This window comes from Ranitomeya imitator, chromosome 2 (assembly GCF_032444005.1).
Source record: "Ranitomeya imitator isolate aRanImi1 chromosome 2, aRanImi1.pri, whole genome shotgun sequence".
NCBI lineage: Eukaryota > Metazoa > Chordata > Amphibia > Anura > Dendrobatidae > Ranitomeya > Ranitomeya imitator.
The window spans coordinates 695,921,060-695,943,566 of NC_091283.1; the positions used below are offsets into that span (position 1 = coordinate 695,921,060).

Genomic DNA, 22,507 nt, shown 5'->3' on the forward strand with positions numbered 1-22,507 from the left:
AGAAATCCCGCGTCTGATTGGTCGAGGCCGCCAGGCCTCGACCAATCAGCAACGGGCACAGCGACGATGATGTGATAATGGTTGCCATGGCGACGATGATGTCATAAAGGTTGCCTCGACCAATCAGCGACGGGCAGTCTGCCGCGAATTCTGGAATCATCATTGTCCATATACTACGGGGACATGCATATTCTAGAATACCCGATGCGTTAGAATCGGGCCACAATCTAGTATAAATAAAATGTATATGTATATATATAAAATGTGTGTGTGTGTATATGTATATATATATATATATATATATATATATATATATATATATATACACATATACATATACATACATACATAATTTTTTTGGTTTTTATTTTGAAGATGTATGTTTCTGAGCCAGCAGATGTACAGATCATGAGGAGGCTTTTGAAATTTTCTCTCCAGTTTGATCAGCTCTGATAAAATGGGCAGAGTTGGGGAGGGATGGGGGCATCATCTGGCACTTCTATCAAATTCATAGTGTGCCAGCCTTTATACCCTGGAATTGCTACTTTCGTCCCTGACAAGGAGGCACATGCCACTTATGAGAGGCGCCAAATTCAGTAAGTGGCATACGCTTGTTTGTTGGGTGATGCAAATTTTAAGCAAGCTTAAAACTGTCTGTTCTCAACAGGACATGAACTGCGGAGAACTGGTGTGGTCGGCCTGTCTGAATGGGCCTTAATACTATGATGTGAGAGAAAAAGCCGTTAAAAGCTTATCACAAATTCCAGTTAATAGTCATTACTGAGAGAAACAAGGTTTTATCAAACCATGAAAGATAAAGCTTTGCTACGAAGTTGGGGTGTTTTTTTGGTTGCAATATTTTGACTGCTTTGCTTGCACCATTTTACCACGTGTATATGACCATACAGATTGTAAAATTGGTTGGAGTTGGCTATTTGCATACACAGATATTTCCTTTTTTTTTCATAAAACTGCAAAAAATTGAGAGCTCCGCTGAGGGACTGAAGCCATGGGTGCCGAATCCCGCTGGTGAAGCACAGCAAAATATGTAGAGGAAGTGGAAGTTATGCGGGACGTCAACCAGGAAGAATCAACACTCTTTAATAGAACATCTTTAAAACAAGTAAAATCATACTATGATTAATGTGCCATTTTTTTTACATGGATTTCAGATGCATCCGCTTGTTTTAAAGGTGTTCTAATAAAGATTTTTCATTTATTTTTTGCACTCTCTCATGGAGGGGGAAGCCTAGAAATCGCTATTAAGCTTGCCATTTTAGTCATGAGTCATGACACAAGTCGTATGGCCAAAAATGAGTCTATGCCGCTGCTACATTTCTGCACAATGTTGATGAATGGGGTTGCACTATAACCACAAGGTACTGCCATTGCAACATGCAAGTTGCAAAAATTCCAGTAGGTTCTGACTGTTTGCCACTTGTTTGTCTTGTCACAGTGCAACCCAATTCACCTGCATAATGTTGCAATATAAGTGCATTTATTTATTTTTTCCCGTTTGTACCACAAGTGTCTGCAATATTCGGCTTACCACCATCCGCTATCAATCTCAGTGGCTGTTTCATTCGCCCTCCTGACAGATAATCACTATTGACAGTTGTGCTCAGCACTTCATATAAATGTATTGCAGACTTTATATATGCTAATATACCTGCAAGAGGACATAACTGCTGTGTCAGGCAAATCAAGGTCTAGTGCCTCCTTGGGATCTCAAGAACTGGCGATTATATTTCTCGGGACGTTTGAGTGCCCAGAACTTTCTGGCAAAACTGATTTTCCTCCTTTTTTATATTAGGATTTAATAAAGGACCTGAAGTCTGAAATTTCTGGGAACTTTGAAAAAACTATTTTAGCAATGATGAAAGCACCGAGCATGTATGATGCCCATGAAATCCATGATGCAATTAAAGTGAGTGCTGTTCGAAGCAGTGTAATAAATTATGATCAGAAAAGAATGGCCTCTAACTTTTTTTTTTTTTTGTATTTGCTCAGGGTGCTGGGACAGATGAAGAATGTCTTATTGAGATCCTAGCATCTAGGTCAAATGCAGAAATACAAGAAATCAACAGAGTGTATAAAACAGGTAAATGGACCACAATCTGCCAAATACTGCCAAAATTATGGGCGACACTATTCAAATTGGCTGCACAATTTCAGCCAAGTATATTTCTCTGAAATGCTTCAACATTTTAGAGAACATCTACTTAGAACAGAGGTCTCAAAATGCATTCCTCGAGGGCCTCAGACAATGCGTGCTCTTAAGATTTCCTTCGCATTGCACAAGGTGCTGGAATTATTCTGTGCAGGTGATTGCATTATCACCTGTGTAACACAAGGAAATCCTGAAAACATGACCTGTTTGCGGCCCTCTGACTTAGAAGATCAGGTACGGTACCATAGTCTGAGACCAGATTAGCCAGGTGCCGCTCCAGGTGATTGACTGGTCTCTTCCATGGCGAAAGGCCTGTGTGCTATTTATTTTATGATCCGCTCAGGCATTTCAGAGTAAGGCACACTTAGCTGTAGTTGTGCAGCTATGCTCAGTTTCATGCTGCCTATGGTTTGGACTGCATGAATTGTGACAGGTATCTTAAGTCATGTGACAAGGCTCGTTAAAGGATCATTATTCACTTTTAGGATTGCTACTTCCAATAGGTGTCACCAGAGTTCAAGTCGTCTTCCTCTCTGAAGAGGCATTTTAATTTTTATTTTCCCAGAGGAGCATGCATGGCGCATGTCTCCACCCTCTGACATGACAGGCCTGACTTGTAACTCTCCACAAGGAGAAACAATACCTCTTAGGTTCCCTTTTACACACCCAATTCTAAATTTTTTTTGTTATTTGCGCAAAGCACGTAAGTAGGTTATTTAGTAACATACTTACAGAATGGTGATCAGTTATTTGACTGGCCTTGTATCTGTCTACAGAAAGTGAAGATGATGCATTGTGTTGTTTCCCTCAGAGTTTAAGAAGACCCTGGAACAAGCGATTAAGAGCGACACATCTGGACACTTTGAGAGACTGCTGGTTTCCCTTTGTCAGGTAATTTCCATCTGTCTACTTAAAAAGACAGCATATTCTTAAAGGGAAGGTGCCGCATTTTATTTTTTGTATTAAAAATGATTGTTTATCTAAACAATTATTTTTAATACAAATTTACATTTTTTAACTTTAACATTTTTTTTATTATTATTTTTTTTTCAGCCACTGGGCGCCGCCATTTTGCTTTGCAGGAGTGTAAGGCTATGTTCACACTTTGCGGATTTTGCTGCGGATCCGCAGCGGATTTGACCGCTGCGGATCCGCAGCTGTTTCCCATGAGTTTGCATTCCAATGTAAACCTATGGGAAACAAAAAACGCTGTGCACATGCTGCAGAAAAATCCGCGCGGAAACGCTGCGGATTACATTCCGCAGCATGTCACTTCTTTTCTGCGGATTTTCACCTGCTCCAATAGAAAACTGCAGATGAAAATCCGCAGAAGAAAACACAGTAAAAACCGCGATAAATCCGCAGTAAAAACCGCAACGGGTTTTCACTGCGGATTTTGGAATTCTGCTGCGGAAAAATACGCAGTGGATTTCGCAAAGTGTGAACATAGCCTTAGTGTAGCTGCACGACACTTACACTCTGCAAATACAGCAGCCCTGGGCATAGGAGTCTGCGGTCGGCATCCGACCCTATACTTTACATTGAGCTGCTCTCTGCTGTGATCTGGCCACGCCCCCTGAGCCGTCCACACCACAGCAGAGGGAGGAGATCGGCGCCATCTTTCTGGAGCTCACAGTGCATCTGTGAGCTCCAGTTTCCCAGTATAATCGCAGGAGCCCTGCGGTTATAGGAGGAGGAGAAGACCAAGGAAGGGAGGGAGAAACTAAGGACTCAGCAGCGGAGCAGTGAAGTATCAGTGGGGGAGAGGTAATCTAATCCTATCCTTTGTGATGCTGACTCTGAGCAGTGTATCTCCTCCCATGTGTGTTACTGTGCTGACTGTGTATCTACTCCTCTCCTGTGTGATACTGTCTGCTGAGCCATGCATCTAATCCTATCCTGTGTGATACTGACTGAGCTGTGTATCTAATCATGTCCTGTGTGATGCTGTCTGCTGAGCCATGCATCTAATCCTGCCCTGTATGATACTGTGCTCAGATGTGTATCTAATCCTGTCCTGTGTGATACTGTGCTGAGATGTGTATCTAATCCTGTCCTGTGTGATACTGTCTGCTGAGCCATGTATCTAATCCTACCCTGTATGATACTGTGCTGAGACGTGTATCTAATCCTCTCCTGTGTGAAACTGTCTGCTGAGCCATGTATATAATCCTACCCTGTGTGATACTGTGCCGAGACGTGTATCTAATCCTACCCTGTGTGATACTGTGCTGAGACGTGTATCTAATCCTCTCCTGTGTGATGCTGTCTGTGGAGCCGTGTATCGAATCCTCTCTTGTGTGATACTGTGCTGAGCCATGTATCTAATCCTCTCCTGTGTGATGCTGTCTGCTGAGCCATGTATCTAATCCTCTCCTGTGGGATACTGTGTGCTGAGCCGTGTATCTACGGTTATCCTCTCCTGTGTGATATTGACTGCTGAGCTGTGTGTTGTGAATTCTGTGGCAGAGCTCCCTCCTGTGGTCACAAGTGGTACTTCGGCTGATTCTCTCTATGAGCTTCCGTTGGTGGAGGAAAGTGGTACTGCGGCTTCTGAGTTTCCTTCCTCAGGTGATGTGGCGAAGTCGTTAGGTGCTGCTCTATTTAACTCCACCTAGTGCTTTGATCCTGGCTTCCGGTCAATGTTCTAGTATTGGACTTGCTTCCTCCTGGATCGTTCCTGTGGCCTGCTGCTCTGCATAGCTAAGTTCCGCTTTTGTTATTTTTGTTTGCAGTTTTTTCTGTCCAGCTTGCTTTTTTGTTTTTTTCTTGCTTGCTGGAAGCTCTGGGACGCAGAGGGTGTACCTCCGTACCGTTAGTCGGTACGGAGGGTCTTTTTGCCCCCTTTGCGTGGTTGTTTGTAGGGTTTTGTGTTGACCGCAAAGTTACCTTTCCTATCCTCGCTCTGTTCAGAAAGTCGGGCCTCACTTTGCTAAATCTATTTCATCTCTGCGTTTGTCGTTTCATCTTACTCACAGTCATTATATGTGGGGGGCTGCCTTTTCCTTTGGGGTATTTCTCTGAGGCAAGGTAGGCTTATTTTCTATCTTCAGGCTAGCTAGTTTCTCAGGCTGTGCTGAGTTGCATAGGGAGCGTTAGGCGCAATCCACGGCTGCCTTTAGTGTGGTTGGAGAGGATTAGGAATTGCGGTCAGCAGAGTTCCCACGTCTCAGAGCTCGTTCTATGTTTTTGGGTTATTGTCAGGTCACTGTATGTGCTCTGACTTCTATGTCCATTGTGGTACTGAATTACCTAATCATAACAGTACTGGAAGCCATAAGTACTAATGATTCTCAATAGAGGGAAAAAAGAAGTTCTGAGACCATTTTTTTTTCTCTGCACTGTGTTTTGCCTTTTTTTTCCCCTAGACATTTGGGTGGTTCAGGACACAGGTGTAGCGATGGACATTAAATGTCTGTCTTCATGTGTGGATCAGCTCACGGCAAGAGTACAAAATATTCAAGACTTTGTGGTTCAGAATTCTATGTTGGAACCAAGTATTACTATTCCTGATTTGTTTTTTGGAGATAGAACTAAATTTCTGAGTTTCAAAAATAATTGTAAACCATTTCTGGCTTTGAAACCTCGCTCCTCTGGTGACCCAGTTCAACAAGTTAGGATCATAATTTCTTTTTTACGTGGCGACCCTCAGGACTGGGCATTTTCTCTTGCGCCAGGAGATCCTGCATTGTGTAATATTGATGCGTTTTTCCTGGCGCTCGGATTGCTGTACGATGAACTTAATTCAGTGGATCAGGCAGAGAAAAATTTGCTGGCTCTGTGTCAGGGTCAGGATGAGATAGAGGTATATTGTCAGAAATTTAGAAAGTGGTCCGTACTCACTTAATGGAATGAAGGTGCGCTCGCAGCTATTTTCAGAAAGGGTCTCTCTGAAGCCCTTAAGGATGTCATGGTGGGATTTCCTATGCCTGCTGGTCTGAATGAGTCTATGTCTTTGGCCATTCAGATCGGTCGACGCTTGCGTGAGCGTAAATCTGTGCACCATTTGGCGGTATTATCTGAGCATAAACCTGAGCCTATGCAGTGCGATAGGACTTTGACCAGAGTTGAACGGCAAGAACACAGACGTCAGAATGGGCTGTGTTTCTACTGTGGTGATTCCACTCATGCTATCTCTGATTGTCCTAAGCGCACTAAGCGGTTCGCTAGGTCTGCCACCATTGGTACGGTACAGTCAAAATTTCTTTTGTCCGTTACCTTGATCTGCTCTTTGTCATCTTATTCTGTCATGGCATTTGTGGATTCAGGCGCTGCCCTGAATTTGATGGACTTGGAGTATGCTAGGCAATGTGGGTTTTTCTTGGAGCCCTTGCAGTGTCCTATTCCATTGAGAGGAATTGATGCTACGCCTTTGGCCAAGAATAAGCCTCAGTACTGGACCCAGCTGACCATGTGCATGGCTCTTGCACATCAGGAGGTTATTCGCTTTCTGGTGTTGCATAATCTGCATGATGTGGTCGTGTTGGGGTTGCCATGGCTACAAGTCCATAATCCAGTATTAGATTGGAAATCCATGTCTGTGTCCAGCTGGGGTTGTCAGGGGGTACCTGCTGATGTCCCATTTCTGTCTATTTCGTCATCCACCCCTTCTGAGGTCCCAGAGTTCTTGTCTGATTACCGGGATGTATTTGATGAGCCCAAGTCCGATACCCTACCTCCGCATAGGGATTGTGATTGTGCTATCGATTTGATTCCTGGTAGTAAATTCCCAAAAGGTCGACTGTTTAATTTATCTGTGCCTGAGCACGCCGCTATGCGGAGTTACGTGAAGGAGTCCTTGGAGAAGGGGCACATTCGCCCGTCATCGTCGCCATTAGGAGCGGGGTTCTTTTTTGTGGACAAGAAGGATGGTTCGCTGAGACCTTGTATAGATTACCGCCTTCTAAATAAGATCACGGTTAAATTTCAGTACCCCTTGCCGCTGTTATCTGATTTGTTTGCTCGGATTAAGGGGGCTAGTTGGTTCACCAAGATAGATCTTCGTGGTGCGTATAATCTTGTGCGTATTAAGCGAGGCGATGAATGGAAAACTGCATTTAATACGCCCGAGGGCCATTTTGAGTACCTAGTAATGCCATTCGGACTTGCCAATGCTCCATCAGTGTTTCAGTCCTTTATGCATGACATCTTCCGAGAGTACCTGGATAAATTCCTGATTGTATACTTGGATGATATTTTGGTCTTCTCGGATGATTGGGAATCTCATGTGAAGCAGGTTAGAACGGTGTTTCAGGTCCTGCGTGCTAATTCTTTGTTTGTGAAGGGATCAAAGTGTCTCTTTGGTGTTCAGAAGATTTCATTTTTGGGGTTCATTTTTTCCCCTTCTACTATCGAGATGGACCCTGTTAAGGTCCAAGCCATCCATGATTGGACTCAGCCGACATCTCTGAAAAGTCTGCAAAAGTTCCTGGGCTTTGCTAATTTTTATCGTCGCTTCATCTGCAATTTTTCTAGTATTGCTAAACCATTGACCGATTTGACCAAGAAGGGTGCTGATGTGGTCAATTGGTCTTCTGCTGCTGTGGAAGCTTTTCAAGAGTTGAAGCGTCGTTTTTCTTCTGCCCCTGTGTTGTGTCAACCAGATGTTTCGCTTCCATTCCAGGTCGAGGTTGATGCTTCTGAGATTGGAGCGGGGGCTGTTTTGTCGCAGAGAAGTTCTGATTGCTCGGTGATGAAACCATGCGCCTTCTTTTCCAGGAAGTTTTCGCCTGCTGAGCGAAATTATGATGTTGGCAATCGAGAGTTGCTGGCCATGAAGTGGGCATTCGAGGAGTGGCGTCATTGGCTTGAAGGAGCTAAGCATCGCGTGGTGGTCTTGACTGATCATAAGAACTTGACTTATCTCGAGTCTGCCAAGCGGTTGAATCCTAGACAGGCTCGTTGGTCGCTGTTTTTTGCCCGTTTTGACTTTGTGGTTTCGTACCTTCCGGGCTCTAAAAATGTGAAGGCGGATGCCCTGTCTAGGAGTTTTGTGCCCGACTCTCCGGGTTTATCTGAGCCGGCGGGTATTCTCAAAGAGGGAGTAATTGTGTCTGCCATCTCCCCTGATTTGCGGCGGGTGCTGCAAAAATTTCAGGCTAATAAACCTGATCGTTGCCCAGCGGAGAAACTGTTTGTCCCTGATAGGTGGACGAATAAAGTTATCTCTGAGGTTCATTGTTCGGTGTTGGCTGGTCATCCTGGAATCTTTGGTACCAGAGAATTAGTGGCTAGATCCTTTTGGTGGCCATCTCTGTCGCGGGATGTGCGTTCTTTTGTGCAGGCCTGTGGGATTTGTGCTCGGGCTAAGCCCTGCTGTTCTCGTGCCAGTGGGTTGCTTTTGCCCTTGCCGGTCCCGAAGAGGCCTTGGACACATATCTCTATGGATTTTATTTCAGATCTTCCCGTCTCTCAAAAGATGTCAGTCATTTGGGTGGTCTGTGATCGCTTCTCTAAGATGGTCCATTTGGTACCCTTGTCTAAATTACCTTCCTCCTCTGATTTGGTGCCATTGTTCTTCCAGCATGTGGTTCGTTTACATGGCATTCCAGAGAATATCGTTTCTGACAGAGGTTCCCAGTTTGTTTCGAGGTTTTGGCGAGCTTTTTGTGCTAGGATGGGCATTGACTTGTCTTTTTCCTCGGCTTCCCATCCTCAGACCAATGGCCAGACCGAACGAACCAATCAGACCTTGGAAACATATCTGAGATGCTTTGTTTCTGCTGATCAGGATGACTGGGTGTCCTTTTTGCCTTTGGCTGAGTTCGCCCTTAATAATCGGGCCAGCTCGGCTACCTTGGTTTCGCCGTTTTTCTGCAACTCTGGGTTCCATCCTCGTTTCTCTTCAGGGCAGGTTGAGTCTTCGGACTGTCCTGGTGTGGATACTGTGGTGGACAGGTTGCAGCAGATTTGGACTCATGTAGTGGACAATTTGACCTTGTCCCAGGAGAAAGCTCAACGTTTCGCTAATCGCAGACGCTGTGTGGGTCCCCGACTTCGTGTTGGGGATTTGGTTTGGTTGTCTTCTCGTCATATTCCTATGAAGGTTTCCTCTCCTAAGTTTAAACCTCGTTTCATTGGTCCGTATAGGATTTCTGAGGTTCTTAATCCTGTGTCTTTTCGTTTGACCCTTCCAGATTCTTTTTCCATCCATAACGTATTCCATAGGTCATTGTTGCGGAGATACGTGGCACCTATGGTTCCATCTGTTGATCCTCCTTCTCCGGTTTTGGTGGAGGGGGAGTTGGAGTATATTGTGGAGAAGATTTTGGATTCTCGTGTTTCAAGACGGAAACTCCAGTATCTGGTTAAGTGGAAGGGTTATGCTGAGGAAGATAATTCCTGGGTCTTTGCCTCTGATGTCCATGCTCCCGATCTTGTTCGTGCCTTTCATATGGCTCATCCTGGTCGTCCTGGGGGCTCTGGTGAGGGTTCGGTGACCCCTCCTCAAGGGGGGGTACTGTTGTGAATTCTGTGGCAGAGCTCCCTCCTGTGGTCACAAGTGGTACTTCGGCTGATTCTCTCTATGAGCTTCCGTTGGTGGAGGAAAGTGGTACTGCGGCTTCTGAGTTTCCTTCCTCAGGTGATGTGGTGAAGTCGTTAGGTGCTGCTCTATTTAACTCCACCTAGTGCTTTGATCCTGGCTTCCGGTCAATGTTCTAGTATTGGACTTGCTTCCTCCTGGATCGTTCCTGTGGCCTGCTGCTCTGCATAGCTAAGTTCCGCTTTTGTTATTTTTGTTTGCTGTTTTTTCTGTCCAGCTTGCTTTTTTGTTTTTTTCTTGCTTGCTGGAAGCTCTGGGACGCAGAGGGTGTACCTCCGTACCGTTAGTCGGTACGTAGGGTCTTTTTGCCCCCTTTGCGTGGTTGTTTGTAGGGTTTTGTGTTGACCGCAAAGTTACCTTTCCTATCCTCGCTCTGTTCAGAAAGTCGGGCCTCACTTTGCTAAATCTATTTCATCTCTGCGTTTGTCTTTTCATCTTACTCACAGTCATTATATGTGGGGGGCTGCCTTTTCCTTTGGGGTATTTCTCTGAGGCAAGGTAGGCTTATTTTCTATCTTCAGGCTAGCTAGTTTCTCAGGCTGTGCCGAGTTGCATAGGGAGCGTTAGGCGCAATCCACGGCTGCCTTTAGTGTGGTTGGAGAGGATTAGGAATTGCGGTCAGCAGAGTTCCCACGTCTCAGAGCTCGTTCTATGTTTTTGGGTTATTGTCAGGTCACTGTATGTGCTCTGACTTCTATGTCCATTGTGGTACTGAATTACCTAATCATAACAGCTGTGTATCTAATACTATCCTTTGTGATACTGACTGCTGAGCCGTGTATCTAATCCTATCCTGTATGGTACTGACTGAGCTGCATATCTAATCCTCTCCTATGCACTCCTCTCCCCCCCTGTTATGTGTGATCTATATGGAGGTATTATGTGTGATCTATATGGCGGTATTATGTGTGATCTATATGTCGGTATTATGTGAGAATACTATGGCGTCGTTATTTGCGATCTATATGATGGTATTATGTGAGAACTATAGGACAGTATTACGTGTGATCTATATAGCGGGATTATGTGAAAACACTGGCAGTATTTTCTTCAGAAAGGGGACCCAATCTAGGGTGGTTCTGGCTGAGCACCTGCACGCGGGTCTGGGGTAATAGAGGGGGCAGCATGACATCCAGTTAGGTGTAGTCAGGGGAAGGCTGGTGAGGCAGCTGAAGAGAGGGGTCTCATTTTTATCGTTACTATATGGCTACATTTCCCCCCAGCGTCACACCGACTGTGCCTGTCGCCTCGCTTTCACACATCGCCAGGACAGGATGGGGAAGACAGGATCTGAGGAGGGGAATGGGGTCTTGACATGCAATGTCTGGATCAGAACAGGCCATCAATCCGCAGAAATGTTTCCTGGATTTCTGTGGAGCAGACAAGCAGATGGTCCATCCATGTGTATAAAAGACAGCGCTCTATGTACAATCCCTGGCTGCTCCGCACACCGAACAGGGGGCCCCCATAGACCAGCACACTGCTCTCCTGAAATACTCTGTGCTGCTGTCACCCTGCTCCCTCCACCATATATCTCCCAGAATCCTTGCTGCCTGCCATCCTCGGTGACTGTCTACTTGTCAGTATAACTTTGCAGTCACTAACAAAATTACTTCTCACTGTGTTCCTAAATCTCATCCGCTCTTATACCTTAGCAAGCACCCAGAAGGGGAGGAGAGGAGACATCACACAGGTCAGCAGACTACGCCCATAATTACTGCAGTGCAGTAATGTGAGCTATTTGTACACTAGGTTTTTGTCAAATTTCATTAGCTGTTCCCCCTAGTGTTTAAAAGTGGAATTGCCAAACCTTTTAAAATTATTTTTCATATTTTACTAAATTATAAACAAATGATAATATTTTTTAAGAAAATTTAAACATTAATTCTTTAAATTTTTTCAATCGCTGGAAGAAATTTTTTTTTGATGGCACCTTCCCTTTAAGTTCCTGACATTTTTTTGCCCATGTTTCTCATGTATCACACTAGTAGAAATACTACAAAGCTGAAAATAACGCAATGACAAGTTGTTTAGGACATCATATTGAAGTACAGTATATACGAGAGCTGAAAAGGGTGCAGCTAGGTTGGATATATAGTGACTAGTAATTCATAAGTCAGGCAGAATTTAGATAAATTTAAAGGGAATCTTTCAGTAGGATTAACCCTCCTAAGCGGTCTATACTGATATGCTGGTCATAGGAAGCTGACTAAAATTATATCTGCAATAGGTCCACATTTTTCTTAATATGTAAATGATCTAAGATCTATGCTCCATCACTGATCTGTATGAAACTCCGCCTCCTGAGCTTAGTTTGAATGAAAGGGGGTGTGTCTACTCCTGAGCTTACTGCAGCGCTGTGTGTGATTACAACGAACACTTCTTGTTGTGGCAGCAGCAGCTCGAAAGCATAGCCAGGAGGAGTCCCTGCCAGAATAATTTCTCAACTATTGCAACAAATTCTTTATTATATGCTTAAATCAATTATTTAATGCTAGAAGTATCATGATGTCACTCTATTTGAATCTTCTTACCTGTCTCCGCTATTATGCCATCAGAGTACATGTCCTTCAAAGTTTTCATCACAGTTTTCCTGATTTCATTTTATTTTTTTAACTTTGTTTCAGTAACATTTTTTTTTACATATTTTAGTATTTGTATCGCTCTTAATTTACTGAGCTATACCTCACGTCTGTTTTTTGTGTGTTATAAACTGTAATATTGCCTAATTTGATTCCATTAAAATGTATTTGACAATCTAAACATATAGCTAGTCCTAGGAATGTGTGACTTATTGTGTGGGTGATGTAATATGCCATAACACAGGGTACAACAACAAAAAATGGCTGGCTGGCATTAGAGGTTTGCGATCACTAGAACTGTTAATGTTGATTGTATAGCAGTCACTGCATATCATCATTTATTGCATCACCTTATGCCGGTAGTGCTCAGCACTTTGTGGTGTATTACAACTACAGGATATACTATTACACTTTTTAGTATTTTTAAAACTATATTGTTATTTAGGCAAGATTTACTTTGATATAATGCTGTATGCATAGCTACCGTATTTTTCCGACCATAAGACGTACTTTTTTTCCTCCAAATTTTGGAGTGTAGCATGTGTGGAGGGGGGGCCGCGGCTAGTGAGATCGCACTGTGATCCCACTTGCAGGAGGCAGAAAAATGTCCCCACTGCCCGGATTCCAGACCTGGAGAAAGCACAGGGTCCCCATGATTAAAGTGCAGTGAATATTCATTAGCCGCTTCCCCTCCCAGGTGTCAGCTGAGCAGTGAGCTGGGGGCAACAAATTGTGAGTGGGGAGCAACAAATGAATACTCCTTCACTGAAACAGGGACACACATGGTTTCCCCAGCGCCAGATTCCTGCAGCAGCTGGGGAGATCTGTGTCCTGTGGAGGAGGGGGCAGCAGCAGGGGCCAAGGGAGACAAGATCACTGCATACCTGGATGCCGAGGCACAAGAACCTGTGATGTCATGAAGTGGGCTGGCTGGAGCATCACATGACAGCACAGAGCCCTCCCTCTTCTTGACGTCATCACAGGTCCTTCAGACTCCCCACTAGAATCTGCAAGCTTCCTCTTATGACCTGTGCTGTGGAGAGGCAACAAGAGGGAGGACTCTGTGTGTGCACTCATGGGATGCTCCATGTGGCTGGCTGGCTGCCACAATTAAACAGTTTGTCTTTACAACACACAGTAAAGCACTCTGCCACTCCTGTGGTGAGCTATAACTTCCAGCATGCCATAGGATCTGCAGGACATGCTGGGAGTTATGGAGTGGTGCTTTAAATATAAGCCCTGTGCCCCCATTCTTATACTCACCCTCCAGCGTCTTCATACAGTACTTTACAGACACCACACTGGTCCCGCAGCTCCATCTTCTACCCGCAGCTTCCAACATAATAACATACTATTCTATATAATAACAACACATATAACAGTATGTTATTAAATTTTACCACTTTTTTTTGCTTCAAATATTTTTTCCCTATTTTCCATCTCTAAAACCTGGGTGCGTCTTATAGTGCGGTGCGTCTTATAGTCCGAAAAATACGGTATATGTGCACTGCATGACAGAACAGGTAATGTTGGGGCACCATCCAACTTGGGGCCAGTCCTGTCTGAAAGTACGATGTCTTGTTTGTGTGGGCTTTTTTGGCCATAGTGCAAAACTGCCAAAGACAACAATATCATTTTTGTGACAAGTTATTCTTAATTGCTCTAATTGTTCTTCACAGGGAAATAGAGATGAGAGCAGCAATGTAGATATGTCATTGGTCCAGCGGGATGTACAGGTAAGCACATGCATGATTTGTTATTATGCAGGGAGGTAGGAGGATCGCATTACAGACTCTCATGATTGTCGCCGTTTCTCCCATAGATAGATATAATGTGTGTGTACTCAGATTAATAACAATATGTTTCTAGGAGTTGTACGCAGCTGGAGAAAATCGCCTGGGGACTGATGAGTCTAAGTTTAACGCCATACTGTGCTCACGCAGCAGGGCGCACCTTAATGCCGGTAATGGAATGCATTGTGTCTTGTTACAAAAACAGCACATTTATTACACGTAGAAATAAATAATATCTTCATATCCTCCTCTGCTTCGTTGTTAAGTAGTCTATTATGTCAATATAAACTGAGAAATCCGAATAGAATTTTTCCACATGCCATTCAGAAGATCAGCTGTCCTCTGCAACCTGTTTTGATTTTGTTTGTTTTGATTTTGTTTGTTTTTTTTATAAAAAAAAAAATTGGAATAAGGGAACACATTGGCAGAAAATGACATTATTTATAAAAAAAAATAAATAAATAATCCTGAAATCCGTTCAGGAAAAGTGACTATCCCCATAATAATAATATGGTGAAAATAAAATAAAAATATGCAATCCGAAGATAAATCAGATTAGGAAAAAGTATGATTTAGGTATCTTGTTATGAGTGGAAAAAAATATCATTAATACACTCCAGTACAGAGTTACTTTCTCATCGAAGGCATTTGTGACCTCTCCATGAGATTAATCATAAACCGGCAGTATGCAGTGCATGATAGAAATCTACAGGCCCCACAGGTCATGTTGTACATGCCAGGGTATAACCGTAAATGGCTAATCTGTTACGGTTCATTCACGTTATATATTTGGTAGAACAAAAACTTCATAGTTGTCCTATCTGTCTGAGACTATGCTGTGACTTTGGCCACAAGACAGCTCATGTCCTTGCGATGTCCTTGCGATCTTACAGCCTACAGGATAATTGTTAAGGAGACAGTAGTTTGGGGGAGTTGCGGCATCTCCAGTGTTGGTGAGATGGTAGGGGGTCATTGCAGGCTGTAAGAGATGCTTGGGTGAGGAATATATAAATATGGAGGAGAGAAGGAGATCTTAGGAGGACCGGAGAGTATGTGTGGTAAGATATCTGGAGATTAGCTGGGAGATATAAGGAGGAAAGAGATTATGGACGGCTTTGTCGGTCAGTGTTAGTAGTTTGAACTGGATACATTGGGGAATTGGGAGCCAATAATGGGATTTGCAGAGGGGAGAAGTGGAGGAGTAGCGAGTTGAGAGATTGATTAGTCAGTCAAATGGATTAGCATAGCTCACCTTACTATATTCTAAGAGTATTTGGTTCCTTGTATGTTTCTAAATGTTCACAGTATAGTTACATTACGTCAGTCAGAAGATAAATAGATTTGTATAAGTTCACATTGTTTTATAGTGTTGGATATAGATAAAACCTGAACTTTCTGTGCAGAAATGTTTTGAAGGTTTGTTTGTCTTTTTCTTGCGCATATCGACCCCCTTTATTGCAAACCATCTGTATAATCAAGTGCACCCTGCACCCTAAAATATCTAATAACATTGAATGCAGTGATTGTAAGATCTCCACATAAGTGTCCTATGTGATCAATGGGGTTCTCCCTAGATCACCCTTATATACGATGGCTCTATATGTTCCTGCATTTTTCAATCAGTCTAATAATAATAATAATCAGTGCACATGCATTACCGCTTCTCCGTTGACACAGATAATGTTGTGATCATTCTCTTGATCAGTGGAGGTCACATTGGTTGGACAACTACCAGTCAAACATTATCGCCTATCCTGTTAATAGGAGTTAATATGGAATGACAACCCTTTTAAAGGTTTATAGGGTAAAAAAGCTCAAGCCTCATGATGGCAAAAACAAACTGTCCAATTTGCCAAGGACTTTCATTTTAACCATTAGAAATAATTATTAATAATATTATTAGTGTCATTTGTATCTTATTACAGACACGCTTACTAAATAAATTATTTTTTGAAACATAATTAATGTTTTGCTTTAGAAATTCAGTACTAACAGCCCCCACCCAGAGAAAATGTCTGCTCACACAGAGATACCACTTAAAGTTTGTAACAGGAAAAAGTGACGAGGACGTGATAGATGACACTAACTATGTACCTGGAGGCTATGGGGAGAATTGTAATATAAACCTTTTATCATAACTAAACATATTACATTTATTCCTGGTGTAGTAATGCATTATACAGTTAATAGCTGACGTGTTTTATTTTGTTCATTATTTACATGTGATTTCATGCCTTTAGTTTTCTCTGAGTACCAGAGAATGTGTAATCGGGACTTGGAGAAGAGTATCTGCCGTGAAATGTCTGGGGATCTGGAGAGAGGCATGCTAGCAGTGGGTAAGTGTCTTATTGTTTAACACATTTAGGTATTTGGAAATCAGTGCTAGAAAAAACCCATACAAGGGTGCATGGGATCTACAGAGTATTAGTGGAGTCACTACAGCTACTACTGTACCTTCCAGCCTTCATGCTCAGTTGGCAGGATATGTAGCACAGCATAAAGATGCATTTGCACTAACTGATTTTACAATATTTCCACCATGGGAATGCACATTTCTTTCTTCCTCTCCTTTGTTCTTCAACCATAGCACTTATTTTTTATTTTTCCTTTGATATAGCCATATGAAGGCTCGTTTTTTTTATAGGATGAGTTGTAGTTTTGAATGACTTCATTAACTGCTTTACTATAATCTACTGATAAATGGAAAAAAAATTCCAAGTGCGAATCCTTGTTCTGCGTGTCAGAAAAATTAGAGATAAAAAAAAAATCAATGCAAATTTGTTTTTCCATTTAAGTGAAGGCAAATAATTCAGAAATTTGTATATAAAAAAACGACACGTTTTGTGCTGCCATTTTCCAAGACGCGATACATTTTCATTTTTTCCTTTGACCTGTAGGAGGATGACTTTTTTTTTCGTTCCTTGACGACCTGACTGTATTAATGATGCCAATTTGAGTAGATGAGACAGTTTGATCGTTTTCTTTGAATCTTTGTTTTTTTGGCAGACACATTGATCAAAAAACTGCAATTCTGGCTGTAATATTTTTTTTCCTCAATGAAGTGTTTACCGATCTAGTTACTTAATTTTAGATTTTCATAGATTAAACTTTTATGAATGTGGCAATATCAATTATGTATTTTTAACCGGTTCTCCTTAGAGGACCTGAATCCGCAATCATCCAATCGCTTATACTATATACTGTAGTATTGCATTATGTAATGAAAATCTCATTCTCTTATGTGGCTAAGCCTCACAGGAAGACCAAAATGGCAGCGATGGGGCCTCCACTTCAGCAGGCCCCCGGCTGCCTTGTTAATCTATTAGTGCTCACGGAGGGCCGATGGGAGCCAGCGTGCGTTCCATTTAAAAGTTGCTGGTTAACAGCTGCGGGTGGAGCTGCGCTGCAGCCATGGTTGTTGGACAAAGATGCCTCCTACGTAATATAGACAACATCCGCCGCCTGTGGAAAGAGTTCAGCACCTGAGCCTTCGCCACACACTGGATCCTTTGACAATGATGTACAGTTACGTTATATTGCAGCAAGGATTTAAACAACCTCAGATCTGTAAATACTTACCAATAGGCTGTCGTTTAATAGCGATGTGCACATAATCTGGCATTGTTATTGGCAGTTTACTCAGACCAATGTGCTACTAAGAACCATGATCTTTTGGATTTCCCCTGATGAGCAAGCATTTCGCACAGTCGAGTGTTCGGCAACCTGTTTACACTGTAAGATTATTATGAAAAGAGCATTTCTAGGAACGTTCATTCACGATAATCTTGGTGTCTAACCTTACAAGAAGCCCTATCTGTTTGTGGCTTTTGACAATCACCTTGCTGATTTACCATAATTGTCAGACTGATGCGGATTCCCTGAAGCTTCCAGGTTACAACTTCTGGTATTTTGCATGCGTTTCATTTTGTACCTTTCTTATGACAAGCGTTCAATAAATGATAAAATATTGCAAAATCATGATTGGTAATAAGAAAATGTCCATAATAAAAGGAATATTTACTTTTGTGAATTGAAAACTTATGTTTTATCTAGAATTTCATCACAAAAAAATAAGCACAGTGGGGGAAATAAGTATTTGATCCTTTGCTTATTTTGTAAGTTTGCCCAGTGACAAAGACATGAACAGTCTATAATTTTAAGGGTAGGTTAATATTAACATTGAGAGATAGAATATCAAAAATAAAATCCAGAAAATCACATTGTATAAATTTATTTGCATATTGCAGTGAGAAATAAGTATTTGATCCCCTACCAACCATTAAGAATTATGGCTCCTGCAGACCAGTTAAACGTTCTTAATCAACTCGTTACCTGCATTAAAGACAGCCACCTTTTATAAAAGACTCCTGTCCACAGACTCAATTAATCAGTCAGACTCTAGCCTCTACAACATGGGCAAGACCAAAGAGCTTTTTAAGGATGTCGGTGACAAGATCATAGACCTGCACAAAGGAAGGTGGAATAGGCTACAAAACCATAATTAAGTGTCCTGGCGTGACACGACCCAACGAGAGGACGGACACAAAACAGCGAAACACACACACAAGGGTACACCGGGGGCACTGTAACAGCGGTGGGCCCTGTCGCTTAGGCAACGGGTAATGGACATCCCCTGCACTCACCTGAGGATGTGCCCTGCTCTTACTAGCGTCCCTATATGGGTTCTTTCAACCCAACACCGAGGAGGATACCTAGCCCTCACTTGCCCTGCTCTTTTCCCTAAGTAAGGAACTGGCAGGTGAGAGCACTGGTCCCACCGCTGCACTTATACAACACGGGAAGTTACAGACAACAAAGGGACAAAGCAACAATAAACACCACACTTAGCTTTCTATGCTGCAATGCATCACAGCAGAGTAAGGCACCAGATAACAGTATTCAGCTGAAGAACCAGAGCACTCGGCAAGCTCCCTCTCCCGCTAGGTTGGTCTTCAAAAGGGCCTGTATAACCAACAGTCAGCTGATGCATCAGGTGACCTTTTAAAGGAAGGTGGGAGTGTTCACCAACCACATCAGCAGAACTAACAGCAATGTTTCACTAGCGACCACCAGAGATAAAACTGCATTAACCCCCGCTAGTCTGAAAGGAAAAAAGTTTTAATCTGAGAGGCCAGATCTGCCAAAGATCCAAACATGGATCTTGACCGTAAGATGCTGGGTAAGAAGGAAACAACTGTTGGTGCAAAAGTAAGAAAGTAGAAGAAATACAAAATGACTGTCAATCGACATCAATCTGGGGAACCATGCAAAATATCACCTTGTGGGGTATCCTTGATCATGAGAGATTAACCTAAAACTACATGGGGGGAACTTGTTAATGATCTCAAGGCAGCTGGGACCACAGTCACCAAGAAAATCATTGCTAACACATTACGCCGTAAAGGTTTAAAATCCTGCAGCGCCTACAAGGTCCCCCTGCTCAAGAAGGCACATGTGCAGGCCCATCTGAAGTTTGCCGATGAACACCTGGGTGATTCTATGAGTGAATGGGAGAAGGTGCTGTGGTCAGATGATACAAAAATTGAGGTCTTTGGTATTAACTCAACTCGCCGTTTTTGCTGCCTATGACCCAAAGAACACCATCCCCACTGTCAAGCATCGAGGTGGAAACATTGTTTTGGGGGTGTTTCTGTGTCAAGGTCACAGGACTACTTCACCGCATCAATGGGAGAATGGATGGAGCCATGTACCGTAAAATCCTGAGTGACAACCTCCTTCCCTCCGCCAGGACATTAAAAATGGGTTGTGGCTGGGTCTTCCAGCAAGACAATAACCCAAAGCATACAGCCAAGGCAACAAAGGAGTAGCTCAAATAGAAGCACATTAAGGTCATGGAGTGGCCTAGCCAGTCTCGAGACCTTAATCCCATAGAAAACTTGTGGAGGGAGTTGAAGCTCCGAGTTGCCAAGCGACAGCCTCAAAATCTTAATGATTTTGAGATGATCTGCCAAGAGGAATGGACCAAAATTCCCCATAACATATGCGCATTCCTCACCATGAACTACATAAAACGTCTGACTGCTGCGCTTGCCAACAAGGGATTTCCCACCGAGTATTAAGTCTTGTTTGCCAGAGGGATCAAATACTTATTTCTCACTGCAAAATGCAAATAAACGTATATAGTTTATACAATGTGATTTTCTGCATTTTATTTTTGATCTATCTTTCAATGTTAAAATTAACCTACCTTAAAAATTATAGACTGTTCATGTCTGTCAGTGGGCAAACTTACAAATTCAGCAAGGGATCAAATACTTATTTCCCCCACTATATTTATAATATGTTGTCTGCTTGGACACCCTTTTATGCCCTGTATTTTGTTCACAATTACTGGACTAGCTACAGAGACCATTTCAGGGTACTGATGGGCACTGTGACAGCCTCTTGCATCAATAATTTAGTACAGACCCCATTTAAAGGGAATCTGTCACCTCATTTTGGCCCTGTAAACTGAGGCCACCCCCATTGGCTTATCTACAGCATTCGGTAATGCTGTAGATAAGCCCCCAATGTAACCTGAAAGATAAGAAAAACGAGTTAGATTATACTCACCCAAGGGCGGTTCCGGTGCGGTCCGGTTCAATGGCGTCGCGGTCCGGGTCTGGCACCTCCCATCTTCATACGATGACATCCTCTTTACTTCCTGTCACAGCTCCTGCGCAGGCGTACTTTATCTGCCCTGTTGAGGACAGATTAAAGTACTGCAGAGCTTTATGCCTCCCTCAACAGGGCAGATAAAGTACGCCTGCGCAGGAGCTGCGACAGGAAGGAAAGAAGAGGACGTCATCGTATGAAGATGGAGGCGCCAGTCCCGAACTGCGACGCCCATCGGACCAAACCGCACCGGAACCGCCCCTGGGTGAGTATAATCTAACGTCTTTTTCTCATCTTTCAGGTTACATCGGGGGCTTATCTGCAGCATTACTGAATGCTGTAGATAAGCCAATGGGGGTGGCCTCAGTTTATAGGGCCAAAATGAGGTGACTATTCCCTTTAACCCCTTCACGACATGCGCCGTACTAGTACTGCGCATGCCGTGAATCCCCCTTTGATGTGGGCTCCGGCGGTGAGCCCACATCAAAGTCGCGACATGTCAGCGGTTTTGTACAGCTGACATGTGCGCGCAATAGCGGCGGGTGAAATCGCTATTCACCCGCCGCTATTAACCTGTTAAATGCCGCTGTCAAACACAGACAGCGGCATTTAACTACCGCATCCGGCCGGGCGGCCGGATATGACGTCATCGCCGACCCCCGTCACATGATCGGGGGTCGGCGATGCATCAGGAAGGTAACCATAGAGGTCCTTAAGACCTCTATGGTTGCAGATGCAGGCCTGCTGTGAGCGCCCCCCTGTGGTCGGCGCTCACAGCACACCTGCATTTCAGCTACATAGCAGCGATCTGATGATCGCTGCTATGTAGCAGAGCCGATCAGGCTATGCCAGCTTCTAGCCTCCCATGGAGGCTATTGAAGCATGGCACAAGTAAAAAAAAATGTTTTTAAAAATATGAAAAAAATATAAAAAATATAAAAGTTTAAATCACCCCCCTTTCGCCCCATCCTAAATAAAACAATAAAAAAAAATCAAACATACACATATTTGGTATCGCCGTGTTCAGAATCGCCCGATCTATCAATTAAAAAAAAGCATTAACCTGATCGCTAAACGGCGTAGCGAGAAAAAAATCCGAAACGCCAGAATTACGTTTTTTTGGTCGCCGCGACATTGCATTAAAATGCAATAACGGGCGATCAAAAGAACGTATCTGCGCAAAAGTGGTATCATTAAAAACATCAGCTTGGCACGCAAAAAATAAGCCCTCACCCGACCCCAGATCACGAAAAATGGAGACGCTACGGGTATCGGAAAATGGCACTTTTTTTTTTTTTTTTTTTTTTTATAGCAAAGTTTGGAATTTTTTTTCACCACTTAGATAAAAAGTAACCTAGTCATGTTAGGTGTCTATGAACTCGTAATGACCTAGAGAATCATAATGGCAGGTTAGTTTTAGCATTTAGTGAACCTAGCAAAAAAGCCAAACAAAAAACAAGTGTGGGATTGCACTTTTTTTGCAATTTCACCGCACTTGGAATATTTTTCCCGTTTTCTAGTAAAAGACATGGTAAAACCAATGGTGTCGTTCAAAAGTACAACTTGTCCCGCAAAAAATAAGCCCTCACATAACCATATTGACGGAAAAATAAAAAAGTTATGGCTCAGGGAAGGAGGGAAGTGAAAAACGAAAACGCAAAAATGAAAAAGGGCCGCGACTTGAAGGGGTTAAGTGCAATTTCCATTGAAGTGGCATCAGAGGCATGGACAGGCATTACACATGCCCTGCAGGCTTCCTAAATTGTTCAGTATTTTTCTGCTTATATGTTTGGTCTCGATGTAT

At 43.1% G+C, this 22,507-nt stretch overlaps 1 protein-coding gene across 4 annotated transcripts in view; it reads left to right on the top strand.

Moving 5' to 3' along the window:
• Nucleotides 1-22,507, top strand: part of ANXA11 (annexin A11) — a 142,246-nt gene that overhangs the window by 93,222 nt on the left and 26,517 nt on the right. For all 4 annotated transcript variants that reach the window (XM_069753093.1, XM_069753097.1, XM_069753098.1 and 1 more), the window contains 6 exons: nt 1,814-1,927; nt 2,011-2,101; nt 2,982-3,061; nt 13,975-14,031; nt 14,165-14,258; nt 16,329-16,424. In XM_069753093.1, the coding sequence (XP_069609194.1) occupies nt 1,814-1,927; nt 2,011-2,101; nt 2,982-3,061; nt 13,975-14,031; nt 14,165-14,258; nt 16,329-16,424 (532 nt within the window). The remainder of the gene's footprint in view (nt 1-1,813; nt 1,928-2,010; nt 2,102-2,981; nt 3,062-13,974; nt 14,032-14,164; nt 14,259-16,328; nt 16,425-22,507) is intronic.